Genomic DNA, 27220 nt, shown 5'->3' with positions numbered 1-27220 from the left:
AAAGCTGATGTGAAAGAGAGTCGCAGCCTACCATCTGTTTGTTCTGTTTCAGACAATATTACAAATGCTGATCCCTGTGCCGAGGACATACTGTAACATCTTCAGATGCTGGCTGTGCATACACCTCTGCCTCGGAAACCACTTGGCGACCATCTGGCTGTGTGCTGATAGATGGATGCTGTTCTGAAGTCACATAATGCCATAGTGAATGCTGTAAGAGATGTGGCCAATTAACTAAGGAATATAAGGGCTTTACTATGTGATATTGACCCCAAAATAAATGAATTGGTTAAAAAATAAATGCAGCATTTGATTACCTATTTTTATATTCTGCCAATTACACTCAAAAGAAGCTGTAAGGCTGTCCAATTTGGCTGATCATTTGGTGGGTCTGAGTCATGTTCATCATACTGCATCTCTTGAGGTACAGGCAAGCCATGATTATGTGCCACATTATGCAGCACACTACATGCTTGCACAATTTGACACACTTTCTGTGCACTATAGAGCAGCACATTAATAGAGTGGAAATGCTTTCTATTTACATAAGCAAATTCATTCTCTGAAGGCGCATTTATGGTTAATTGATTCTCTGCTCTTTACATGGCTTTTTGAGGTGACTCACAGTCCTTAAAAGGACGTCTTGCCTTTTGCTGCACTAGTTGGAAAAAAGCATCTGCGACTGTGTGGAGTTGCCATTTTTACAGGTTTTCCTGCTATAGATGATGTAATACCAGCTCATTATTTTGGTTATTAATCCTTGGCTGATGTAACTTGTCCATTGCTGTTGCAATAGCAATGTTCATGCAGTTGACCAAGCCGATTACATTTGGAAAACCGGATGTTACAGCAAATTGTACTTTGATGTCTCCCAGTTCAACCTCAGAAAATCTTATTTATCTGGATGACAAGCAGATAATACCATCATATACAGCTGGCATGGTGTGACTCCTTGATGTTTGTGAAATACCTGATTGGTCAGCAAGTTCTCGTTGAAAAGCTCCTGTCCCTAATAACCCAAGAGTGGACAGAATTTTCAAAGAAGCAGGTACAACACAATTCCTCAGAGTCTGCCTTTGTAAAGCCTGAGGAAAATTGGGCAAGTTTAGTTTAGCAAAGTTTCTAGTTTGAAAGTAGTAGAAAAATTGTGTTGATGAGAAGTCAAATTTGAAGCTTAATTAATTGTAGAAAACAAAAACATTATTGATGTACAAGTCTCTAAATGTTTTAATTCCATACATTTTCCAGGCATTAAATAACTGTGTATGTTTTAGATGGTGGAAAAAAGTGTTTGTCATGTAGAGGAGCAAGAGATAAGAGCTTCTCTGTCTAAAAGTGCTTCCGACATTGGTTCCATATTCTGAGTGAATGAAGGGCAATTGGGTTATTAGTGTATTGACGATAGTTTGTATTTCATGGAGCACAGAGCAGGGAATATAAAGATGATATTGACCTTTCAACATAATAATGATCTAAAGCAAATCCACTAGGGAATAGCTCAAACTGGAAGGTTATGGACTGGCCTAGTCAAAGCCTTGATTTGAACCCCATTAAAATATTGTTGGGGGATTTGAAACATACCATTCATGCAAGAAAACCTACGGACATCTTGAAATGAAGGAATTGTCCATTGAGAAGTGGTCTGAAATTTCACCAAGTCATTGTCAGAGACAAGTGAACAATTATACAAAATGCCTTCAAGAAATCATTTCAGCTAAAGGGGGCAATACCAGCTTCTGAGGCCAACGGTGTTCTTATTTTTTGTTTGGCTACGTGGAGTTGTGGAGTGTATTTTTTGTTTGAATTGTTTGATTGTTGAAGTCAATCTAATGTGTGTCATGAGTATAACCCCTAAAATGTGATGAATGTAGTGAGAGCAAATTATGTCTTAAATTTGAAAGGCATGTTGGTGAAAGTAATGCAGTTACTCTGCAAGTTCAGTTTATATTCTAATGCTTCATTTGTATGCAGGTTAACAGTCTTATTAGTCATGCAAGATACTTTGAAAACCACACAACAAAGGGTATTTTACAAGAGTTCACATCACGATCTTAATTGCAGTAATTACTTAGAACTGGAAAATGCATCCCTTTAGCTTCTGTACCATCCAAATAGTACTTTCACTGAATTTGTCAGATTTAGTTGTTAGAGTAATGAACATGTACAAGTATTTGGTTTTAATGACAAATTTAGTTTTTGTTGATTTGATTTCAGCAATGAAATAAGCCGCTTTGTCAGCCCCTCCTATCTGTTTGTCTCTGTGATTTTGCACTTTAGTTAACACTTTAAGTGTTGTATCATTAGAAAGATTTGCCTCATGCTTCAGGCATATAATAACTGAGCCATATGAAAATATGGTAATATAGCTTGGTTCTTGGCGAATGCCCAATGTTGCTGGGATAGATCCCCGCTCTTAGTGAACCTGAACTGGATAAGCCTTGTCATAAATACGAGTCCAAGACATTATAAAGGTTTGGGTCAGCCACCCATATATTGTTTTTCCAAGCTTCAAAAGGGTTTTATGAATCAAATACACGATGTGCATATCACAGAGTGCCAAACAGAACTGGCTATAGTAGCCCAAGATGGAGGCTTTAAAGGTCTGGACAGTAACTGATGTCATCAAAGGGGCCAACTTCGGAAGTGACATCTTCTGAGGTGCCGGAACCTTGCAGGATTTCCTGGGAAAGGTCTGTAGGTAACTGAGAAAGACAGTCAGCACACTCTGCTGCCCCCTGGTCGGATGTTTTACAATTACTCAAGCCCTTTAGCTGCCTCCTGGCACGTGTGTGACAGCCTATAATCAGATCAGATGGATAAATTAATCAAGAGTTGGTGGGATAACTGCAGTCTTGTTGTGTGAATGTCAATACTGTAAATTACTTTATCAGAGCTGTGTATGGTGTTGCATTTAAAGAAACAAAATTATTACACTCCCCAACATTTCACATATTTAATTCAAAAGTATGATAATACAAGTTACACACCAAGCTTAACTGGTTACATCATCATACTTTAAAATTATGTAGAAGTCAGGCTTTTATGTTTTACTACTAATTCCATAATTTGATAACTCTCTCTCTTTTTTACTTGAAAACGTGGAATTTTCTAGTTTATGTTAAATCATGCTTGATTTTTTTAAAATAATGAATTGAATTCCTGCACTTCTACATTAAAAGTCAAGCCCTTTTAAAATTATCTCCCAATTAAAAAACAATAGGTTCTTTTTGATTTTGTTGTGACTTTTTTTCATTATAAAGAAAGTGATTACAGGTTTTCAAATTGATAGTAGTCCCTTGTGTACTTTAGTTTTGCTCATACATTCCTATCAAGTTCTACAATTTGTTCAAACCCAAATTTGCACAGCACTGTGAACAAATATGCCCATTCAGCTCAATAAAAACTTTTTTATGCACCCACAGATAATTAAATCTCTAGAAACTTGCTACTGTAGGAACATATATTAAACTAAACTATTATTAAATGTTCAATAACAGATATTTACGTTGTAATTTTATACTTGTGTGCACTTTGTTTTTTTTTTCTTTGGGCTAAAACTTCCCCCTTGTCTTAAGATCTTTATATTTCTTGTTCAATAGGTAAACGGGTCTATAGGAAGCACAATGCAAGAGGATTTGTTTTATTCTTTGGAAAAACAGTTACTGATGCATGGTGTAGTGTTACTGGTAATATGTAATCTTATTTAGATTTCTTTAAAGTAGTTGTATTACTGGAGGTGATTTAATTTCAAGCTTTTTATAAAATTCTACTGTACCTGCCGATTGTAGACAGTCTTAATGGGTTATTAATCGCCTCTATGCACTGTGCATCAAGCTGTGGCATTTGTTTTATCCAGGAATCAGCATGAGCTTCAGTTTATTTAAATTAAATGTGTGTGTGTAGTCTTATAGTTCCTTAACACTAGAACTACCAAAGCCTACGAAAAAACTTTTAATCCCTGCCCACCTTAAATCCATTTGCATCTCTCTGTCAGCGTCTTTTGTGTTGTAAATGTGTTGATCAACATAAGCAGCAATTAGCCTGCTATCCCATCCCCCCACCAACGCAGAAAGGGCAGAAAGCTCACTCAGCTCAAGTCTGTTTACCGGCATGTGAGTTGCTGGGAGTTTTGTAGGTAAATAATATATTGTTATTTGGAATACATACATTTCATGTGTGTTCCGTGTCAACAACAATATGTTAACACATCGTTAAAACAGAAATGTTTTTCATGTTTTAGTAATAATTGACAAAATGTAGACATGAAGTGTATAATATGTGAAGCCCAAATATCAAATAAATACTTTCACAAAAGGCACAAGTATAACAAAACAAGTGCACTTTTATTCAAGAACTAGACATTAAGCCCGTTACAATAACGGGCGCTAGAACAGTAGTGCATAAACATTAGTAGGAACAGTCTATATTAAATGGCGAGGGACCTTGTATGTGGCTGTAATATCTGTATTGTGTGCCTTTAATTTTCTCTCTCAGTAATACTGGTTTGTATTTCTGTAAAATGCCTGTAATTTTGTCTGACCTCGGTTCACGACCATAATTCATTCCAAAACTCTGGTTGTAACCCGATTTGGTTGTGAACCAAAGTAATTTCCCCCATAGGATTGTATGTAAATACAATTAATCCGTTCCAGACTGTACGAACTGTATGTAAATATATATTTTTTCTAATGTTTTAAGCACAAATATAGTTAATTATACCATTGAATGTACAGCGTAATAGTAAGCTAAATGTAAAAACATTGAGTAACACTAAGAAAACCTTGAACAACAGAGAAAACTAACACTGCAAGAGTTCGCGCTATAGCCTTATGACCCGCTCGCTAAAAACACTTTTTTTTAATTAATTTTAAGCACAGAGAAAAAAATGAACATTTGAAAAATCCGTAATTTAATAAACAACCAAGAAAAGTAACATTGTAACAATGCACGCGCGCGCCTGTGTTTGTGTCTCTCTTAAGCGCATGCCTCTGTGTCTGTGTGTGTGTGTGTCTGTGTCACCTGTGTGTGTGTGTGTCTGTCTCGCCTGTGTGTGTGTCTGTCTGTCTCGTGCGCACCTGTGTGTCTTTGTGTCTGTCGCGCGCCTGTGTGTGTGTGTCTGTGTGTCTGTCGCGCGCACGCATGTGTGTGTGTCTGTCGTGCGCGCCTGTGTGTGTCTTTGTGTGTGTCTGTCTCGCGCGGGCCTCTGTGTCTGTCTTTGTGTGTGTCTGTCTCGCGCGTGCCTGTGTCTCTCTCTCTCTAGACCCCCCCCCCAAGGAATGCACAGGAAGAGACTGAACACGTGCTGTGTGGCCCCGCGCATGCGCACTTCACCAGAAGACACACACATGAACACCTGGATGCACACAGGAGTTTTATTAAAGAGGATAATTGCATTCTTAATCTCAGCAATTGTACTCTGAAATTCCTTCTTATGTATTTGTTAAACTAAAACATTTTTGGAGTATTCTTTGTGTTTATATTAGTAATACTAGAACCTCAAAATGAATTGCACTGTTTCTCATGTGGTCAGAAAGTTGAATTCTTTTTGTGATTAAAAACTTTTTTTGTAGAGAGCAGCATCGGGCAAAGTTACATATACCTAAGCAATTTTGGAGAGTGAGTGAATAGTTTTTAAATGCCCACTTTGTATGGATATAAGAACTCTTCCCAAAGAACTGGAACTGGGTTTGGGTAACTCAGCTTTATTCAAAATGTTTGTATCTCTAATCTTCAACTTTCCAACAGCTACATTTATATCTTAGCCACACTCTTTTAACAGGTTTCAAAAAACTTACTTTAGTTAACACCGGAGCAGAAAGAGGAACCAACTTGTGGGTAACACATTTTCTAAAAGCAGAAAGAGGAACAAACATATCCAGTCTGTACCCATTAGTAACATAAACTTATTTTCAGATGTGGTTAGTCAAGCATAGGCACACAAGCAGACAAAGCCAAAGGCAGGCCCTTGACATTAGTTAAGCCACTGCATGCTATGGAGGTGTATCCAGCACAGTTTGTTTACTTTTCTGCAAAACATACAAAATAATTTGTCCTGTCTGTTTCAGAGTGGGTTCTCACTAGAGTTTGGCACAGGTACTGAAAATCAAAGCCACTTATACCCACTGCAGTTCAACCAAATCCCATCTGTGCCTATCGTAGTGTGTACCCTCAGAAGTTTGCAGATCAACATTAGTTAACTGTACATCAGGTGTGTCAAGGTGTGAGAATATGTAGCTAAAGCAGAGTATGTTTGTTCACACCTGCATTAATATGTTTCATGATCAGATGACACCTGACTATATTAAAAAAATAGGTTTAAAGGCACTGGTGATGAAGCACACAGGCCACATTTGGAGTCAAAGTGATGGCGATTACATTTTACATGAGTGGAAATGCAAATATGTTTTCTGTATACAGTAATCCCTCCTCGATCGCGGGGGTTGCGTTCCAGACCCCCCCGCGATAGGTGAAATTCCGCGAAGTAGAAACCATATGTTTGTATGGTTATTTTTATATATTTTAAGCCCTTATAAACTCTCCCACACTGTTTATAAATATTCCCCGCAGAGTTATACAGCATAATCCCTTTGTATTCTCTTAGATATTAGGTAAGATTCATTGAAATTATGTATATAAACACACTGTTTATATACAGTAAAACCAAAATATTATTTTAAAGATATTGAGTGTCTCCGATATCACATGTTACAGCCATTACGATAGACAGGCCACCAGCAATAAATACGTACAACGCAAGAAAAATAGTATACAGTAAATGTGTGTACAGTGACACTAAACGTACGTACATGTACTAAGTACTGTAAGTAGAAAATTAATTATGGTTACTCACCAACAATGACACGATGACTTGTCCGATAACAATGAGTTTAATTTTACTGCACAACAAGGGAGAGCGTTACAGTTCTTCCAAAGTAGCCACTTCAGGCGATTGTGTAGCACTGCCGTTGTTCTTCTTCTGGCAGTCTTCAATGCAAATCCCTAAAGCAGACTACTGCCTTATTACATCCACTTACAACTCGTTTTGCACCCTAGTTTCAAGGACACTGCGGCCGTAGATCTTATATTCCTTTCCTACTTTTTAAATAAAAAGAATCGTAGCCTTCAACAAATCCAAAACATTTACCTTTTTGGCAATCGTTAACATCTTCTGTTTGCGCTTGGACACGGCCCCTGAAGCAGTAGCAGATCGTTTTGGAGCCATAATGAAGGGCTTGACTATGCACAAAGATAAACACAAAAAAGCACAACTCTTTACACAGCGAAACACATTGATGCTAAATGAGCGAGACGAGACTTCCTGGTTAACACTGCATTCAGTAAGCAGGAACTTAACTGCGTGCTCTGATTGGTTAGCTTTTCAGTCAGGAGAACTTAACTGCGTGCTCTGGTTGGTTAGCTTCTCAGTCATCCGCCAATAGCGTCCCTTGTATGAAATCAACTGGACAAACCAACTGAGGAAGCATGTACAGGAAGTAAAAAAGACACATTGTCCGCAGAACCCACGAAGCAGTGAAAAATCTGCGTTATATATTTAGTTATGCTTTCATATAAAATCCGCAATAGAGTGAAGCCGCGAACGTCGAAGCGCGATATAGCGAGGGATTACTGTACATACAACAATCAAGTCGTCAGAAAACACAACAGAGTTGTGTATGGCCATGGTAGCAGGCAGGTAGGCCGCAGAAGAGTGTCTAGCCCTGACACTAGTGTAGCTTTAAAAAGTGTGCGCAATGGCGGTGTGTGTGAAGTTGACCTACCACCTTCTTCATGAGACTGTCACATCTTTGGCATCATTCTAAAGCATTACTTTTCTTTTTGAAAGTGTGGTATGTTATTGTCTTTTCACTAATTATTGTTGGGTCTTCATGAGAAGCCAGTTTCTATTCTATTTAAAGGTTAGCAGCTGTGGTGTTTTGTGCTGATCACATAAATGTGAGTGGACACTGGAGGTGCATTTTAATGCTTGGTGTAAATGTAAATTAGATACGGATAAAATCTGTATATGAAATGCACATTAAAGGGAGACGATTAAGAAAGATGCTTTGAATATTGACAAAGTAGGCTTCTTTAAAAAAAAGTCAGAGGGCAAGATCTAGCCTGTGGGCCTTGGATTTAATGCCCTTGCTTTAGATGAAAGCACGCAAATACCAGTATAATATGTATTTAAATTTTCTGCATTTACTGTAAAGAAAAAAATCATTACTCATTTCAAAACATTGGCTTAAATTGTGGATCGTAACTTGTGTTTACACATTAGCTGTTACTGAAAAACAGCTTTCACATGTAACAGCTTATTCTAAAAGGTTTGGGTGTACGACTGACGTCACTCTTCATCATTAACGTTAAAAGCCCTCATTGTCACATAAATAGTTTCCTATGAAGTCTCGATTTTTGCAACACCATGCTGAGGATGTAGTTAACAATAATACTAGAACTCACCTCCTCAAAGGCATGCATGCTCACAGCAGAGACAGAACAGTGTTATCAGAAAGAAAGTATGTCACTGATGCTGTGATCTGGATTTAACAGATCAGTGCTGACTTGTCAGTGGGTAGCTTTTTACAGCAGAGAGAGAAATGCAAAATGTCAAAGGCTCAAATAAGCAAAGCTTGTTATGAAATATGCAAATGCAGTTACCATTTGGCAGCCCACTCTACAATGTGGAATTTTTCTTTTAGTGCAATTCATTGTGAGGGCCTAATTTTATAAATTTCAGTGGGAAGGCCACAACAACATTTAGAACCTGTTTTCATAACCTGGAGGTAAAGTTTAGTGATATGTAAAATTTTTAGGTTGGTAGACGATATTATCGGTGGGGCTGACGGTTTTCAGCATCAATCACCATTTTAACAGAAAAAAATCTAAATTGCTTTTATTGCAGGTCATGCAGTTTTCAGTTTGCCCACAGGGTGTCTTCATGGTTAATTGTCATGCATTGTGACAAGGTACAAAAGTAGCCTCATTTAATATTAAAAAACACAGATGTGCTTTTGCTTGGCTAAGAAGAAACTAGCATTGTGAGTCAAACAAATTAACCAAAGTTACAGTATTTGCCGAATAAGCTGGAAGGTTTTTTATTAAGAACGATTCACCACAAACTTAAATAATCATTTATACATACAGCATCCAGTGGATTACCTTTTAACAAATCTCAGCTGCTGTTCTTTATTGGTGCTACTGAATTTAGAAAGTGCAGAAAATACATCAGGGCAGTGCAAGATGGTACCTCAGCTGTTTTATACTATTTATTCTAATAAATTATGTTTGCTTTCCATAATATGTATTTTTCTTGCTAAGGCACACATGTCAGACTCCAACTCCTAAAAATGGCACACCTCTACATAAAATTAACCTGGAGTTAAATTAAGTGGCAGCATCCCTTTCAGTTGTAGTAATCTGTCTCAAATTCTTTTTGGGGCAGTGATGGGGATACATGAGCTGTCAATTGCACCACCGTACTGTGTTGTTCCGCTTGTGGGAGCCTGATGCAGAGGTGATTGGAGTCACAACACACTTGCCAAATACACTAGCTTACTTTTGGTTTATTTATTCCAAAAAGACTGGGTATTGCATTAACAGTACCAGTGGCAATATACCATAACACAGACTGCATGCTTTTTAAGAGTATATATATTTTTGAAATCTTGTGTGTTTTCTCCTCAGAAAAATGTGAAACAACACTTGGGGAGACTGAGCAGCAACAGAAGTCAGTGAACAATCCAATCGGATTTTCTGAACAGTCTTGATTACATTCATGTATCTAGACAGACCGCATCAAAGCTGCGACTTTGGCTAGAGCTGTCACAATTGCATGATTGCAGGAGTACATCCACTGCATCGCTTTTCTTAATATGTCACAAACTGGTTCTTCTTCTGGCCTTTAAAACAGTGCACCTGCTAAGTTGAATCCCATAACAAAGGAGGCTGTTGGGTTGCTGACTTATATTTTGCTATTGAAAATTTATTTGGATTTGTAGCTTTCTGCTAAAGTAGCATTTAAACTCTCTGGTGTAAGTAAATACAATGCATTGAACAGCTTATCAGTGTACAATTGGGATACACGTGCAAAGTGTATTTACGACATGTATAATCACTTGGTTATAATCGTCGGCAAATGTAAGTCTATCAGTGATGTGTGTAATCAGTCATTGATTGACATTGATATCGCCCATCAGCTCAGTCTTCTCCAGATAAAACATAATGTTAGCACAGCAATTGGCTGCAATGCAGCATTCGCAGACTCTCACGCACTAATATCTTGCCATGTAATAGCAGGTGCCCGCCTGTTGTTATCAACTACTGCATAACACACCTGATGGCTTGTACCTGATTCAGGACAACTTAACTTTTATACTAACACGAGTTTGTCATCGTTACACCACCAAAACTGACCAACACACAAGCTTGGTGCTTGTTCTCCTTCATTAATCTCACTCTGGTTGTTTAAATTTGCAGGCTCTTTTTTCATTTGGCTTAGAGCCAAAAAACTGTAAAATAGATTAACTATTTTTCTTCTTTACAAGTAAATTAGCTATTTTAAATAGGTGGCTAGTGATTGCCAGTTTCTAGTCTTTGTGTTCACATTGCCTAGATCTGTCAATTATGAGGGTGTTTTCCACCCCCCCATAATAGTGCACAGATAAGCATTTGCGGTTCATCTTCTCAAAGCAAAAAGTAATATTGTGGCTCAAGGTTGGAAATATAACCATGATAATATTGCCATATTTTCCAAGCCTAGCTGGAGAATGAACATTAGAACACTCTAGACGAGAACAGGCCATTCAGCCCAACAAAGCTCGCCAGCCCTATCCACTATTTCTTCAAAAAAACATCAAGTCAAGTTTTGAAAGTCCCTAAAGTTTTACTGTCTACCACACTACTTGGTAGCTTATTTCAAGTGTTTATTGTTCTTTGTGTTAAGAAAAACTTCATAATGTTTGTGCGAAATTTACCCTTAACAGGTTTCCAACTGTGTCCATGTATTCTTGATGAACTCATTTTAAAATACCAGTCTTGATCCACTATACTAATTCCCTTCATAATTTTAAACACATCAATCACGTCACCTCTTAATCTTCTTTTGCTTAAACTGTACAGGCTCAGCTCTTTTAATCTTTCCTCATAATTCAACCCCTGTACCCCTGGAATCAGCCTAGTCGCTCTTCTCTGGACCTTTTCTAGCGCTGCTATGTCCTTTTTGTAGCCTGGAGACCAAAACTGCACACATTACTCAAGATGAGTCCTCACCAGTGCATTATTAAGGTTGAGCATAACCTCCTTGGACGTACTCCACACATCGTGCTATATAACTTAACATTCTTTTAAGTTTAGGGCATCCGCTAAGGGCATCCGTTGAGACGAGTAGCGGAATCAAGGTCAGTTGGTGCAAAAATTGAAAAAGGACACTATGGGTATTTGTCCACATGTAACCCCGCAAAGTCTAGTTCGTTTGACTAGCATGATTGCTCCGTGCTGGGCCAACCATACCTTGCCCTGGCTTGCTTGGAAGAGGTGGGCTCAAGCACGGTTCAGTCGCATTATGAAATGTGTGATCGCTAAATGTGCTCAAGCAAAACGCTGTACTGCACATTCAATAAATCTGTAAGAGGGTAGAGCAATAATTATCTTGTCCTACAGAACTCCAAAACAACCACAAAATAAGAAAATTGTTTTGACATGCATGCTGTCACTCTGTGTTTGGACTTTGTTTTGACTTTACACGAAATTGCATGATCATGATGAAAGCATGCCCAGGCCCAGAACATTAAGTGCAGTGAGAGTGCGGCCCCGCAGGGGAGTATGTGGGGGGGAGGGGCTATAGGTAGGTGGGGCAATTGCACTTTGGCATGGTATGGAATAAATGTGGAATTTTCTCATACAAAAGAAGGGAAGAGTATGTAGTGGTGGAAAAAAATACAGGGATTTTTATCGCTGGGCAAAGCAATCCCTTTTAAACATATGGCACTCGCATGCCAGTCTGATTTCTTTATGTGCTTGATCTTTGTGTTTGTGCAGGGCTATTATGAATACAAAGTTTATTTCAACTAAAACTGTCACATACAAATTTATTTTACGGACCATTTTTAATATCTGAAAAATAAAACTGTTTTAAACCTTTCCACTTGGTATATTTCTGAAGTCATCGACATGCTCATGTCAGTTACTGGAGGGAACACCCTTTACTGCAAGATACCTAATCAGGTTTGGGCTGCAAGCAAACAATACTTTGAGATGAATGTAATGACAAAGAAACCACTATTTACTATATTTATACTTAATAACAAAATAAAAACATAAGAATTGAATGTAAAAATACATATACAGTAGATCAAATTAATCTATGCTAATTCCTATTTTTTAGCATTTGACAGCTCTTTAAATGTGCTTGAGTTTTTTTTTTTTTCCATTTTACATGTAACCAATGTATGTATTTTGCTACTGCCCTGAAATTTGCACATCACCCCTTGATGCTGTACACCTTCATGTAAGTTTGTTTGTGCCATCTTTAATTCTTTGTAAGATGCACCTGAGAAATGCCATATCTCTGAATTAACGTTACTTCCACCAAAGTTGTGTTGGCTGCTTGGAAGTTATTCACACAAAAAGCAAAGTATTCAACACCACATAATTAATGTGATGGCAAAATTTCGAAGAGAGGTGCCAATTTTATAACACTACTAATTTGAACAGGAGAAAGTTGTCACTTCTAGATTAAGCCTGTTCCAATGTTTTGAGTTATTAGCTTGTATCATCTTTAGTAATGTGTAATTATAGGGAAGAAATGCTTAAAGACCATTACAATGCATTCTTTAGTAGATTGAACAATTTGTAAAGCAGGTAAAGATTCGTGGTGTCAGTAGAACAAGCTGAGCAAGAAGTATAAATGTAAGAACACTTTTTCTTTGGTTAACACTAGAATTACCAGAGTCTACGAAAAAACTTGTAGATCCGGCCCACCTTAAATCCATTCACACCTCTCCGTCAGCGTCCTTTGTCCTCTGAATGTGCCGATAAAGATGAGCTGCAAGCAGCCTGCTATTCCATCCCCCCACCGACTTAGAACGTGCATGAAATTTTCCCATCTCATGCCTTGATTGATTATCTGGGAGTGAAGTGGAGTTTTAGAGTGGAAATAATAGATTGTTATTTGGAACACTCACATTTCATATGTGTTCCGTTTCTACAGTAATCTGTGTAAACACATTTGTAAAACAGAAACGTTTTTCATATTTTAGTAGTAAATGACAAAATGTAGTGTGACAGATTAGGGTTTTCTCGTACCCTTGTACCCTCAGACCACACGTCAGACACCAGGTAAAAGTCCAAAATAATTATTTATTATAATAATAATGTGCACAAAGCACACTCCTCTCCACAATACTCAATAAACAAATACACAATAATCAATAAACCAATCCTCCACTCCCAGACGCTTAGCCACCCTGCCTCCCAACTCAGCTCGTCCGTCTGGGATTTCCCATAGTCCTTTATACTCCTTGACCCGGAAGTGTTTGCCCCTCAGTCCACATGACTTTCTATCACTTCCGGGTCAGGTAAAACTTCTCTTTTTCTTCACCCTGGAAGTACGTCATTCCTCCCGTTCACGTGACCAGGACACACTTCCAGGTTATAGGGCACATATGAGTCTACGAGCCTCGCTACAGTGACTCCTTGTGGTCCCCAAGGTATCCAGCAGGGCTGTGTATAAAAACTACAAAGTCCATGAGGCCCTGCTGGAACTCGGGGCACGTCCATGCTGTCGGGAGAGCTCCTCCTGGTGGCCTGGGGGTGAGGGCCGGCAACTCTTGCCGGACATCCATCACAGTAGGCATAAACTATATAATGCACTGAATAAGCTCCTGATCTGACTCTAAATAACAGCGCCAGCATAGATTCACACCCGATCTGACACTCTTCGTTTTCAAATAATATTGCATTAATGGGATGATGTTTTCACATATATTGTCTCTTTCTTTCAGGTGTGTAATAGAAACCACAGCATAGAGAGAAGTGTGTACATTGTAACAGGTACACACGTTGTAAATGTAGGAAGGACGATCCTTGTGTGTGTGTGAACTGTTAACATTTGAATCTGATGATTGCATATAGTGCTGAACTTACTGCTGTGTACTATTCTGTCCTCTGCATGTCCTGGAGTACAAAAGAAACGGCATACAGCAACATGTGGGGACTGGCAAGATCGGGGGGAAAAAAACACACAGTCACTGATTACAAACCGCAAGATGAAAGAGACAATTTATGTGAAAACATCATCGCACTAATGCAATATTATTTGAAAACGAACAGCGTCAGATCGGGTTTGAATATATGCCCGATCTGACGGTGTTCGTTTTCAAATAATATTGCATGTACTGTGCGTTAATCCTGCTGCACTGAATAAGCTCACACCTTCTGTAACAGCACCAGCATATATTCAAACCCGATCTGATGCTGTTCTTTTTCAAATAATATTGCATTAGTGCGAAAACAGAAGCCCTCCCGCAAGAAATGTCCACTCACATATAAGAACAACGCAACTGTACCTGGTGGGGAGGGCTTCTGTTTTCTCTGAACTGAGTTCATATCTGTTATAGTGCGTCATTATTTGAAAATGGTGTCAGATCATATTGTATGGAAGCTTGAACACCTGCACCAGGCATAAAGGAGAAAGATAGCACAGTGAGAATACAGGACAAAGTCTGGCATCATTCTACCAATCACCTGTCCTTTAAAGAAACAGCACGACTTACAGAGCTTGCCAACGCTACACCGTCCAGATCTAAACACTAGCATGGTGCATGTACCCAAAAGAAGTCTAACTGCATTCTCGTACCATTGCTCGTGTACTAAAGTGTCAGCAGGTATTTTTCATGGCATTACACATGTAATTTGTGAGCATGCCCTTGACGATCAAACAGAGGAAGCTCTGCAGTATACTTGTGCCTTTATGCTGTAGGAAGATAAGTAAATAAAGTAAAACTAGTAAAACTAAAAAAAAAGACGCTAACTTTGACAAGTACTATACATTTACAGCGGCTGTTACAGATGCAAATCAAATGTATGCTTTCATTGTATATTATTAACAACTAGACATTAAGCCCGTTACAATAACGGGCGCTGGAACAGTAGTGCATAAACATTAGTAGGAACAGTCTATATAAAATGGCAAGGACCTTGACCTCATTCTGTTTCTTGTCTTAATTTTTTTTTGTCAAAAATATTTTTGCAAGAAGCCTAAAGTAAAATAATAATAAAAATAAAATAGAAACGTATGACAATACAATAAGTATAATTAATATTGCCTTAGTGTAAACCTTTGTAACAATCTGTAATACACAATATCTGAAGAAGATATTTAGGAAACATTTTCTATTTTTTTACCTCATGAAATTTTTCTGTAAAATTTTCATTATAGACAACATTTCTTGCAAATATTCTGTCTGAGTTTGTCAAGAGTTTGCCTTGTTCAGAACCATCTACAACCTTGACAACAACATCTGGAAAACTTCTAACTCTTGATAATGCAACATATAACTGACTGTGGCTGAATACTGGTTCTGGCAAGTAAATGCCAACTTTTTGTAAGGTTTGCTCTTCTGAGTCTTTCTCTTTTAGCGTTTTTCTGACGCTCATTTTCTTTTTCTTCAATCGATCTATTTGTTCGTATTTTTTTTTGTCTTTCAGCCTTTCTTTTGTTGATGTTTACTTGTTGAGCTGACTGTTCTTTGAGGAGATGCTACTTATATAGGATTTGATTGTCTGTGTCTTTTGTCCTACTTGACATGTCCTTTTTTTTTTTTTGGGTGGCATGTTGTTAGTAGATATGTCTGTAATATTTTCTCTTACAGTAATACTGGCTTGTATGTGGCTGTAATATGCGTCACTGTATTGTGTGCCTTTAAATTTCTCTCGCAGTAATACTGGTTTGTATTTCCGTAAAATGCCTGTAATTTTCTCTGACAGTAATACTGGCTTTGATGTCCGTAATATGACTTTAATTTTCTGTCACAACAGTGGGCAATCAGCAGAGTGTCCCCAGCAACTGATGTAATGTGTGGCGTGCAGTTGATAATCGTGACGGTGTCGTCTCCCCAGCAAGTACTGTGCAGTTCCCCAGCAAGTATTTTAATCTGTGCTGGCGTGTAGCTGATTATTGTATGTGTGGCGTCTCCACAGCAATGGATTTTATGTGCGCAGCCACGACTACCTAATCAGCACTCTCCCAGCAATTATGTCTTTTATTTGCTTATCATGCGCTGCCGAGGCAAGGCCATTCACTGTGTGTCCAGCTTTCAGTGTGTGTGCTTTATTTGCTTATTATGCGCTGCCGCGGATAGGCCATTCACTGCATGCCCAGCTTCGAGTGTGTGTGCGACCAAGGTGCCATGTGCATGGGCGGTGCACGGTGCGATGTGCGTTGCGGCCCCGCATATGCGCACTTCACCAGAAGACACACATACGGACACCTGGACACACACAGGGCTTTTATTAAAGAGGATAAGAACAGCTCACTACCCAAAACGTTTATTTTGGGAGACGTTAAGACTCGAACCCAGAACCTTCTGAATTGGAGTCCGCAGCTCCAACCAGTATACTACCCGAGACGTCAGGACAACATGCAACACTAACTTGATTTCTTTTTCTTTGGTTATAGTCTTGGAAAAAAGTGCATTTGTTCTGTTATACTTGTATCTTTTGTGAAAGTGTTTCTTTGATATTTGGAATTCAGGCTTCACATATTATACACTTCATGTCTACATTTTGTCCATTATTACTAAAATATTAAAAACGTTTCTGTTTTAACAATATGTTTACTGTGCATAGATCGTTGTAGACACGGAACACACATGAAACGCAAGTGTTCCAGCTAACGATGTAGTATTTATAAAATGTGTCATTTTGCTTGACTTCTCACTCTAAGCAACTGACACGCAGGTAAACAGACTTGAGCTGAGAAAACTGTGCGGGGTGGGGGATGTGATAGCAGACTGCTTGTTGTTTGCTGCTTATCAACACATTTAAAGGACAAAAGACGCTGACAGAGAAGTGAGAAGTGTTTAAGGTGGGACGGATCTACAAGTTTTTTTGGTAATTCTAGTGTTAAGTCACTTTGTGTGTACAAAGATTCCAGGTTTTTGTGAACGACCATATTCTCATGTGCGTTCAGCAGGGTATAAGTCATAAGCATGTCATGATTTACACATACACTGTGAGCAAAAATAAGAAAGTAAAATTAAAGTAAAAATATTGATTATACAAAAATAGCACATACAATGTACTGATTCTTTTTCTTGGCTACTTTGACACGAAAGCTTCTGTGAGAATTGTGCATCAGTGTGGAAGTGAAAGGCTTTTTGGTGCCCTGCTTTGGAAGAGGATAAGTGACTAATAATGTGTTGTGTTTTGCCTTACCATAATGTGCAGCTATTTTGTGCCAGCACTACAGAACAGAGGTTCTCGTTTTACATAATGCAAACAGCCAGTTTAATTGTAATAGCAATGGACCATCATTTTTTGATTTCCTTTTAAGGGCCACACGCAGTGTGGCAATGGCTCATGGCAAACACATTCTAATAATGTTTATTTTGCGTTTGGAAAACAGATGTTCCTTGAGCTATTGTGGTCATCACAGTATGAAGTCTATACTGTCCAATATCATTCATTGCAAAAAAAAAAAAGGTGAATACTCCTTGATCTTAAATAGTTGTTTGTTACTTTTCTTGTTAATTCAGTACCAATAAATTTTGCTCACAAAGTCCTATTTGATTTTTTTTAACTAATTAAATATGTAAAGAAAACATTTATCCATAATACAGTAAATATGGCACAAAAAATAAATTTATCATAATTACACGTTGCCATATTGTTTAATTGCTTCTTTTATTTACTTATCTGAAACAATGTTTAATTTAATAAAAGTAGTTTTTTCTATTTATGTAAAAAATACATATCATACATAAATCTATACATTTGTGTATATATAACAACTAAATTACTGTCAAGCTTAAAAAAGCTGATACTGAAAAATATTTTTACTGAGTATGTTTTTTACTGATCAGCCAAAGTACTGACCACCAAGAGACTCCTTTGTAATGAAAATAGGTTGATATAGGTGGATGAATAATCGGAACATCACTATCTATTGTTTCAAAAAGCTTAACAGGGCCCATCTTATCAATTTTAATACAACATTAAAGTAAACACTTCCAGAGTGGAGGAGAAATAGGGTTCTCCTAACTGAATAAGTAAGATGACAAGTGATAAGTGTGATGAAAGATACAGCAATAGGTTTTTCTTGACCTATTACTTCAAATAATATTATACAGAGGAGTATACAGAGGAACATATCATCAACATTAAACAGGGTTTCTTAAACTTTTTTTTTTGTTCCCTTTTTAGTGTCAAAGCCTTTGTCTCTTAGAGAATCGTTTTTGATCATTGCACCTAATCGAGGCTGGTTGTCAGAGCACTGTCAATTGCTTGATCAATCCTGCGACGACCCAGCATGGCCCAGTTTGCATTCCATTCAGCGACCCATTAACAACAGTAATTTGTGACTCAATGGACAACTTGACATAATGGGTTACTTTTTGTTCCAAGTCCTTTCCTTACAACCCCCTTCCGCTCTAGCCTTTTGGTGAGGTGGATAGCCAAAGCCAATATAAATTAATCTATGTTGTTCATACAATAGAAGCTTGTGAGTCTGGAACATAATTTAGTCCATGCACATAGGTCAGATTCAAATCCTGATATGCAAAACACAGTAAACATAAAGTATATCCCTATTTACCTCTCAAATACTTTTTCTGCATTAAGAGATAGCAAGACTCCTGGAAGCTCATACACTGTAAGAGTATACAATATATTACAACAGATAGTAATTGAAAGTTTTATAAGAGACGTTAGAGGTAGTAGTATAATTTATGATATTACTGATATAATTTAAAAGATAAGATTTAGTAATATTTCATGTAATATGTGTGTGTATATGGAATAAACTTAGCGACTTGCCTCTCCCCATCATTCTTTGGTCAAAAGTCCTATCTTCAGTTCAGAAAATACCTCCTGTGAGCCTTTGAGTTTCCTGTTGACATACATTCAAAGTACATGGGATAAGTAACATAGAAAAAAATCATTTTTGGGGTAGAGTATTCCTTTAAGTATTAAACAAACAGCACCAAATACTTATAACAAAATAGCATTAGCCCTAAATAATCATAGTAGTAGTATGTTAATTTCTATTTAATAATTTAACTTATTCTACCACTCAAATGCTTTCAGCTTTGTATCAACACTACCTAAAAATAAAGTTAAAATGTTCTTACCTGCTGTGTATTTTTGGAAAAATACACACATACATGAAGTTTTGATGAGAACACAGTCACTTAGTCACTCATCTTATACTTCATTGAGTTTCTACACTGTTTCACTTTAGATTATAAAGTTATATATGTCACTCAAAATAAAATAGTTATATTATTCTGGTGAAAGTAATAACGAAATGCAATCAACTTTTAAAAGTTCTATGTATGTAGTAGGGAGTTCATCATTTTTCCATTTATAAATTACTACAGGTTACAGTACTTTAAAATAATGGCATTCTTAGTCTGTAACAGTGAGATTTTTTTACTGGATAGCTGCATCATTCATAACATTGAATTGTTATCCTTTCCAGGTTTGAGAAATGCGCCTCGCTGCTGGGATGTCATTCAGCCCCTGCTCTGCTCAGTCTATATGCCCAAATGTGAGAATGGAAAGGTAGAACTCCCCAGCAAGAGCTTATGCCAAATAACAAGACGTCCATGTGCTATTGTGGAACGAGAGAGAGGATGGCCAGACTTTCTGAAGTGTTCATCTTCCAATTTTCCAGTTGGATGTCATGTGAGTTTCTTTTCTCTTTCTGCATTAAACATTAAAGGTTTTTATTACTGTAACCTAATTAATAGTACTGGAAATACATCAGTCAATTAACTATAAATTATTTGATTTTTGTTTAATTTAGCACTTTTGCAAGACAATTTGCAAAGCTTTTCACAATTTGGCACAAAAGAATCACTTTTATAGAAATCTTAATTTCCATCTGCTTGTCTGCTGAGTAGAACAAAACAAGATGCACTCACTTTGGAAAATAAGGCAAGAAATATAATCTCTCTAAGCTTCTCTTCGGTTTGCCGGGGGCTCACCTCATTGAACATCACTAGTATTCCACAAGGGAGGAGTCAACTGGCCTTATTTGAATAACAGAGGCAGCTGTTGTACTGTGATGTCCTCCTTTATTTTTCATCTCCTCACAGAGAGTGTTTACAGTAACCCAACACATGTATCTCATTTTGGCAGCATGTTCCTACAGTCTCTTTTTGCTAGCAATTTAAAGATCTCCGGATCACTTTTTCCTCATTCATTAACAAGATCCTAAGTTCTATGAATTTGAGTTTCGAACTTTGTTGAAATTCTTTTTATTATTTTGTATATGTTATTTTTTTTAACATTTTGTTATTTTCATAACACTTTTTTTTTTATTGTGGGCTCTGCCAATACATATTTTTTTTTTGATTGTTGCCATCACATCACAATAGGATGTTACACGTCATTGCTAGTGATGAGCAAGCCCTGCAGAGTTTGCTTTGCTGTGTATTTGAAGAAATCACAGAAATGTTTGGGAAGTTTGCAAAACTCTGCAAAATGCATGAAGTTCAGTGGGAAGGGAAGAACTAGTTTTGATCGAATTATAATGACGCAATGGTTTTTTAATTATCCCAGAGGGCTACGGCAGCATCTGCCAACTATGCTGGACCAATTATTGTGGCCAAAAATGTGATCGGAGCTGTGAGGCAGCAGTGATAACCACTATGCTGTTGTGCCTCAAACAACAAAAGACACAGATCAATTAACACAAACAAAGTTCATCATTAATCTTTGGAACAAGGTTGTGGTAAAAAAGAAAGTTCTTGAGTAGCTTTATATTCAAACATGATTTTAAGTATGGGCAAATGCACAAAGATTAAATAACGAGATTCAAATTGGATTCAGACCGTTGAAACCATTCCTCTTAATCATGCACCTCCAAGAATTATCATCATTTTCCAGTTTTGGCATTGAAGCCTTTTAGCACTATAAATACATCAAGTAATACTCTTTCAAAAACCAAATCCATTGGCAACATACTTTGAATCCCTTTATAAGTGTATATGCACAAATTAAAGCAAGGGTTTCTCTCTTGTAACACAGCTTGCATTGAGGCCATCCTCTTGTCCAACAGTGTAAATTCCATCTGTAAGAAACACAGCCAGGGGTTTGTAAATATATCCACATCTGTTCAGGACCTTTCCCTTGGGACACCTCGAGTTTGTGGAGAGATAACCCTTGGTCATGAAGACTAGTTCCAGATCCAGTGCTGTACATAGTTGCACTGTACCTAGTAGTTTATACATTTCTGTGTTTTGTACTGCCTCCAGTCATGTTTTACATCTCAAGAGTAAGTATCCATTGCCAAGGTCTGTTTTGTCCTCACACATACATGGTACTCATGTGCAGCAACTGATTCCAATTAATGCTAAAAAGTATTAAATATAAAATATATTTTTCATTTGATCTTTTTTTTTTTACAGACAGAAGTACAGAATATTAAATTTAACAGCTCTGGCCATTGTGAGGCTCCCCTCGTGAGGACTGATAATCCTAGCAGCTGGTATGAGGATGTCGAAGGCTGTGGTATTCAGTGTCAGAACCCTTTGTTCACTATGGATGAACATCAGGATATGCATACATACATTGCCATCTTTGGATCTATAACCATATTTTGTACCTTTTTTACATTGGTAAGTTCAAACAGTTTGAGAATATTGGCAAGACAACCTAAAAACATAGCAGATTGGAACCAGACCACTCTCAGAAAACAATCCTGTTTTTGTAAATTAAAGTAAGTAATTTGCAATCTAGGGATTTAAACTGCAAGGCTGTGTAGATATGTTTTTATATTTTTATAGTGGAAATGATCTGGAATTTTCTGTTGTTAGTTAGATGTGTGTAGAGCAGGGTTTCTTAACTTTTTTTGTCACAACCCATCCTCGGGTCTCCAGATGATTCCCCTTGAAGAATGCCTGGGAGAAGTGGAGAATGGTTCCACTTGAAGAATGGTTGTTGATTTTCAAAGAATTGTGAATGGGTGATTGTCAGAGGGGGTTTGGGATAATCAAGGTCAATTGTCAGAGCAATGTTAATTGCTTAATCAACCCACAGCGACCCACTTCGCAAACTGTCTGTGACCCATTACCATTAAATACAACAGTAGCAGCCCACTCCGAAAGTTTCTGGCCTAGCACAGTCTTGGTCAACTGAGAGTGTTGTGGTTCATATTTCTTTCCTGATATGTTTGCCTTATGTCTGGAATATTAAATTAATAATAGAGGCAGATTTTCAGTTTTAAAAATTGTCTGTCACTGTACAGTATATTGCTAATTTTATAGGATGTTCACAAGCCAATATTCGTTTACATTTTCAGAAAGTCCTCTGTGGAAAAAGCAAGTACTGTATATTGGAGTTTATGATAACAAGTGAGAATTAAATAAAAAAAAATTGTATTTATGTAATTGTTTTAGCTATAAGTTATATAAAACTGGAAGCAAATTTAAAATAATCTAAAAAAAAGGGGACATGATAAGTGAAAAGTAAATAGTATTTGCTGTTATGTCTTTGTTATGTCTTTGGTATAATGCTATTTTTTTTTTATCTTCATTTTTGTTTAGGCCACATTTCTAGTTGACTGGAAGAATTCAAACCGTTATCCTGCTGTTATTGTATTTTATGTTAATGCCTGTTTCTTCATTGGGAGCATTGGCTGGCTGGCCCAGTTCATGGATGGAGCCCGGAATGAAATTGTATGTAAAGCAGATGGGACAATGAGACTAGGAGAACCAACGTAAGTTTTAAACGTCTCATTTAAAAATAATTGTTAATACTGTGTATCTTTGGATGGCTGATTCACCCACAGGTAGAACAGGCACAAAGATGAGTAACAGAAAAATAAAGGTTGTCATAAGGACATTACTGGGAGGAAAGCATCACTCTGGGTGAATACCATCTGTTGCCTGTATAAATTGCTATTGAATTACTGTGCTTACAATGCTGAATTCTTTTGGCACACAAGTTAATCAGTACAGTAGGGAACTGACATCTTGTTTTTTATATCATCAGGTGACTCTGTGATCACCCAAAAACCTAATGATAAAATAGCCAGCACTGTGGATCCAAAATTTGTCTTTGTCCTTAATTTATTATCCCACTGTGAAAATTTTAGTGTTGTACTAAAGACAATTTAAATGTTTTTAGTATTCCTAAAGCATGAATGGTATTAGAAGAATCCTGTACATGCACACTGTTTCACATACACTATATCACTCTTTGGACTCTACTATACAGTATAAAGTATTAATCAGGAAAGATACCTGCTAATTATATTGAGTTTTGCAAATCCAGTATAGTCTGATTTTGTTAAAAAAAAAAAAAAGAAATGGCCAGCTACCTCTAGGAAACCAAATAAAGACTTAAACATTTTCAAACACATTTGTATTTCAAACTATATAATATGTACCAATTTATTTTTAAGTAGTTCTGCATTTGGAAATAAATTAATAATAAATTATATATATATAATAAATTTTGTATGTAATGCATGTGCAGTAAAACTTCGATTATCCATCAGGGGTCGGGAGCAAGGCCGTGACGGATAAGAAAAAAGATGGATAACAGAACAGCTAACTTTAAAAATGATATACAGTTGATTATTTTAGCAAGTAGTCATAATTATTTACAAAAAAACTCTTATTAACAAAATATAATATAGTATTAACAAAATTAATTCATATAATACTGTAATGACCAGCTTGATAAGGAAAGACAACTCAGAGGTACTAGAATTTTCTACGTTTTACTTGGAGTCTTTATTCCGTAACAAACGGTGCCCTGTTTTATACTCCGTTATCTGTGTTATGAAGCACATCTCCAAAACAATAAAAGAAAGCTTTCCCTACCAATCGGTTTATCTCCTGCCACTCCCATTCTGTCTATCTCTATACCGCAAACACTCCTGCTTATTGTCTCCTGACTCCGTACTTAAAACCTCCTTCAGTTGAACCTTGCTTTTTCTTCTAAACTTTCTTGTCACTCATGTCCACCACTCACAGAGCAGAAACCCTTCACCCAGTCCCATCACTTACACCATTCATTCTGCCCTTTCTGCTCAACCACAGTGCATAACAAGCTGCCTGCACATCACAATATATTAACAAAACATAATATAACAGAATTTTAAAAGAAAATTGCAATAAAGAAGAACATTGACATTAATACAGAATAACATTACAGTCAATGGTTTCCATTTTCCACATTTTTCAATTTTGTCTGCATCATGCTTTATATCATTCACAGTTGTTCTTCCTACTCTGTAAGTTGAAGCAATGCTTGAAGCATTTTTGCCGTTTGATAAACATTTAATAATTTAAAATTTTTGTGACAATTCCAACACCACACTCATACGTTCATTGGCCAACAACAATGCATAGCATTTTAATTATAACAAAAGAGAAAAGCTGCAAAATGCTATTAAAACTGAAGGTACATAACTGACACTATGATTTGAAAGTGACATGAAACGTGGGAAAACACTAGATGCAAGGACAAGGCAGAGTTGTTCTAATGTACAGAGCTCGCAGCGTAGTAATATGTAGACACTGGTGTGTGCAGTATTGTTTTTTTTGCCCTAATGGTTAATGGAGACTGATGGTTATTTGAGTGACAGATAATCAAGGTTTTACTGTGCTGATGATGCTGTTCGTATTCAGTATGTAATAATATTCTCATGAACTACTTGCATTGGAAATGGTACTTGGTATTTGTGTTAGAATTGGAGAGTTGATATGAATTTAAATAAATAAAATGGTTTTGACGGTTTCTGGGTATTGCAAGACAGTATTTTAAAATAATAACCATAAGAAATAAAATTATATTTTTTGTCCATTGAAGGAAAGACCCTGGTAAAACCCTTTTCAAAGCAGAAATTATACATGTAATGCAGTTCAACTTGGGGCAAGCTTTATTTATCTGGGAAACCCAGTTTAACGTAAGCCACTAAACATAACTACGCTTTTGTGCCCAAGTTAGGGTCCAGTCTGTATGTCAAGGGTGTAGGTTTGGTTTAGTATCGTGTTTCAAGACTTTAATGTAAAATACTGTGAAAAAACATAAGCATATTTCAGTTTGCCTTCATGTTTTTATTTAATACCAGCCAATTTTATGTTTATCAGTTAAACTGTGTATTTATCTATTTTCATTTTTTTTTTGTGTGTGTGTGTATTCCTGCTTCATTCTGCATTCCAGAGGCATACACATATATTTAAACAGCAGGTTGGCTGCTCTGACTGATTGTTGCCTTTGTATTACTTTTCAGAAGGGAGTTGGCATTAATTTAATGAATTGCTTGTTTGCAGCCATAGGAAAACCACAGCCTTTTTATGTTTTTTTTATCTGTGATGGTCTATTCTCAATACACATGGACCACTCTCATGCATGAACATTAAAGCAAGGCTGACATTCCTGCCATATTTATGTCATGCACAAAGCCACTTTAGGCTTAATGTTACCTGTTCTTTCTGTAAACTCAGCATTAATACAATCCATAGGTTGCTTATTAAAAGCACCTAGAATTGTCAACATATATAATGCTGTTACTGACTGACAAGAACATTAGATGACTCCAAGTAATAAATTTATTTTTTACCATATTGACTGAAAGTTTGTTCTGCTGTATTTAAACAATTTTAACTGTATTTATTTATTTTTTTAGGTCTACTGAAACCCTTTCCTGTGTAATTATCTTTGTAATTGTGTACTACTCATTAATGTCTGGGGTCATCTGGTTTGTCATGTTGACCTATGCATGGCATACCTTTTTCAAAGCTCTTGGTACAACTTACCAACCCCTGTCTGGAAAAACATCTTACTTCCATCTTGTGACATGGTCCATCCCATTTGTGCTTACAGTGGCAATACTAGCAATAGCTCAGGTATGAACTCTGCTTCCATTTTATATCGTAAATAGTATCATTTAGTCAGAGCCAGTTAACACTAGAATCCCTGAAGCCTACGAAAAAACTTATAATTCTGGGTCACTGTAAATTCCTTCGCACCTCTACATTAGCGTCTTTTGTTTTGTAAATGTGTTGATTGAGTTAGGGTATGACACTGACATGACTGCTTGGGTGGTGCAGCGTTAAGAACTGCTGACTCATAATCAAAAAGTCGCTGGTTTGATTCTAGAATTACCGTTTTGAGTAATGAGCTGTTCTTATTGTTACTATTACAGAATGAAAACATACAGTACATTTGATTTGAGTCTGTAACAGCTGGTGTAAATTTATGGTACTCGTAAAGGTTAGCTTTTTTTTATTTAGTTTTAGTCTCTCTGCCACTTCTTTTTTCAAATAAAGATGTGCTATAACAGAGGTGAACTGAGATGAGGATGAGGGTTCTACTTCAGGGAAAGAGAACAGAAGCCCTCCCTGCAAGAAATGTCCACTCCCACATATGAACAATGCAGCTGCACCAGGTGTAAAGGCGAAAGATGAGGTTGGGCATCATCCTGCCAGTGAATCTGACACACGCATCTCCTTCAACAAAACAGCAGGGCATGCTGAGCTTGCCAAGGTATCGTGATTGATACGGACATGCTGACAAAGATGTGTGTAGTGCTATTTCAGTACGAGAATGACCTTAGGTGCAGGTGGAGGCTCCTGTTGCATGTCACACAACTGTTGTTACAGTTCTGCTTTTGTCCAGAAACGGTGTCATAAGCTTTATGACCTTAGTTTCAGAAAGTCTTTCTCCCATGGGATGCCTGGGATCCTTTCCTAAATAAGGAGTGGCATTGCACATATACTTTGTCAGCATGCCCGTGTCGATCAAACAAAGGAAGCTCTGCAGTCTACTTGTGACTTTACACTGTAGTAAGATAAGTAAATAAATATAGGTAAACAACATTCAGTGCGGCTTTTATATAAGTAACATATAAATGTTTTGCATATAAAGACCATCACAAACAGAACATTGCACGATATTTTGGCGGGGTCGGATTGCACTTCTGTTTCATTGAAGGACATGAGTATGTCAGATTCACAGGTAGCATTATACCCGATATCTTGCTGCA

General features: G+C 37.1%; 1 protein-coding gene across 1 annotated transcript in view; it reads left to right on the top strand.

The window, feature by feature from the left end:
- Positions 1-27220, top strand: part of smo (smoothened, frizzled class receptor) — a 73174-nt gene that overhangs the window by 12778 nt on the left and 33176 nt on the right. Inside the window, exons 2-5 of the mRNA XM_039761004.1 lie at positions 19697-19902; positions 21630-21839; positions 22767-22939; positions 25862-26081. Coding sequence (XP_039616938.1) covers positions 19697-19902; positions 21630-21839; positions 22767-22939; positions 25862-26081 — 809 coding nt within the window. The remainder of the gene's footprint in view (positions 1-19696; positions 19903-21629; positions 21840-22766; positions 22940-25861; positions 26082-27220) is intronic.

The sequence above is a fragment of the Polypterus senegalus genome, chromosome 8 (genome assembly GCF_016835505.1).
Source record: "Polypterus senegalus isolate Bchr_013 chromosome 8, ASM1683550v1, whole genome shotgun sequence".
NCBI classification, from domain to species: domain Eukaryota; kingdom Metazoa; phylum Chordata; class Cladistia; order Polypteriformes; family Polypteridae; genus Polypterus; species Polypterus senegalus.
The sequence above is the reverse complement of the archived record's forward strand: the minus strand, read 5'-3'. Positions and strand labels throughout refer to the sequence as shown.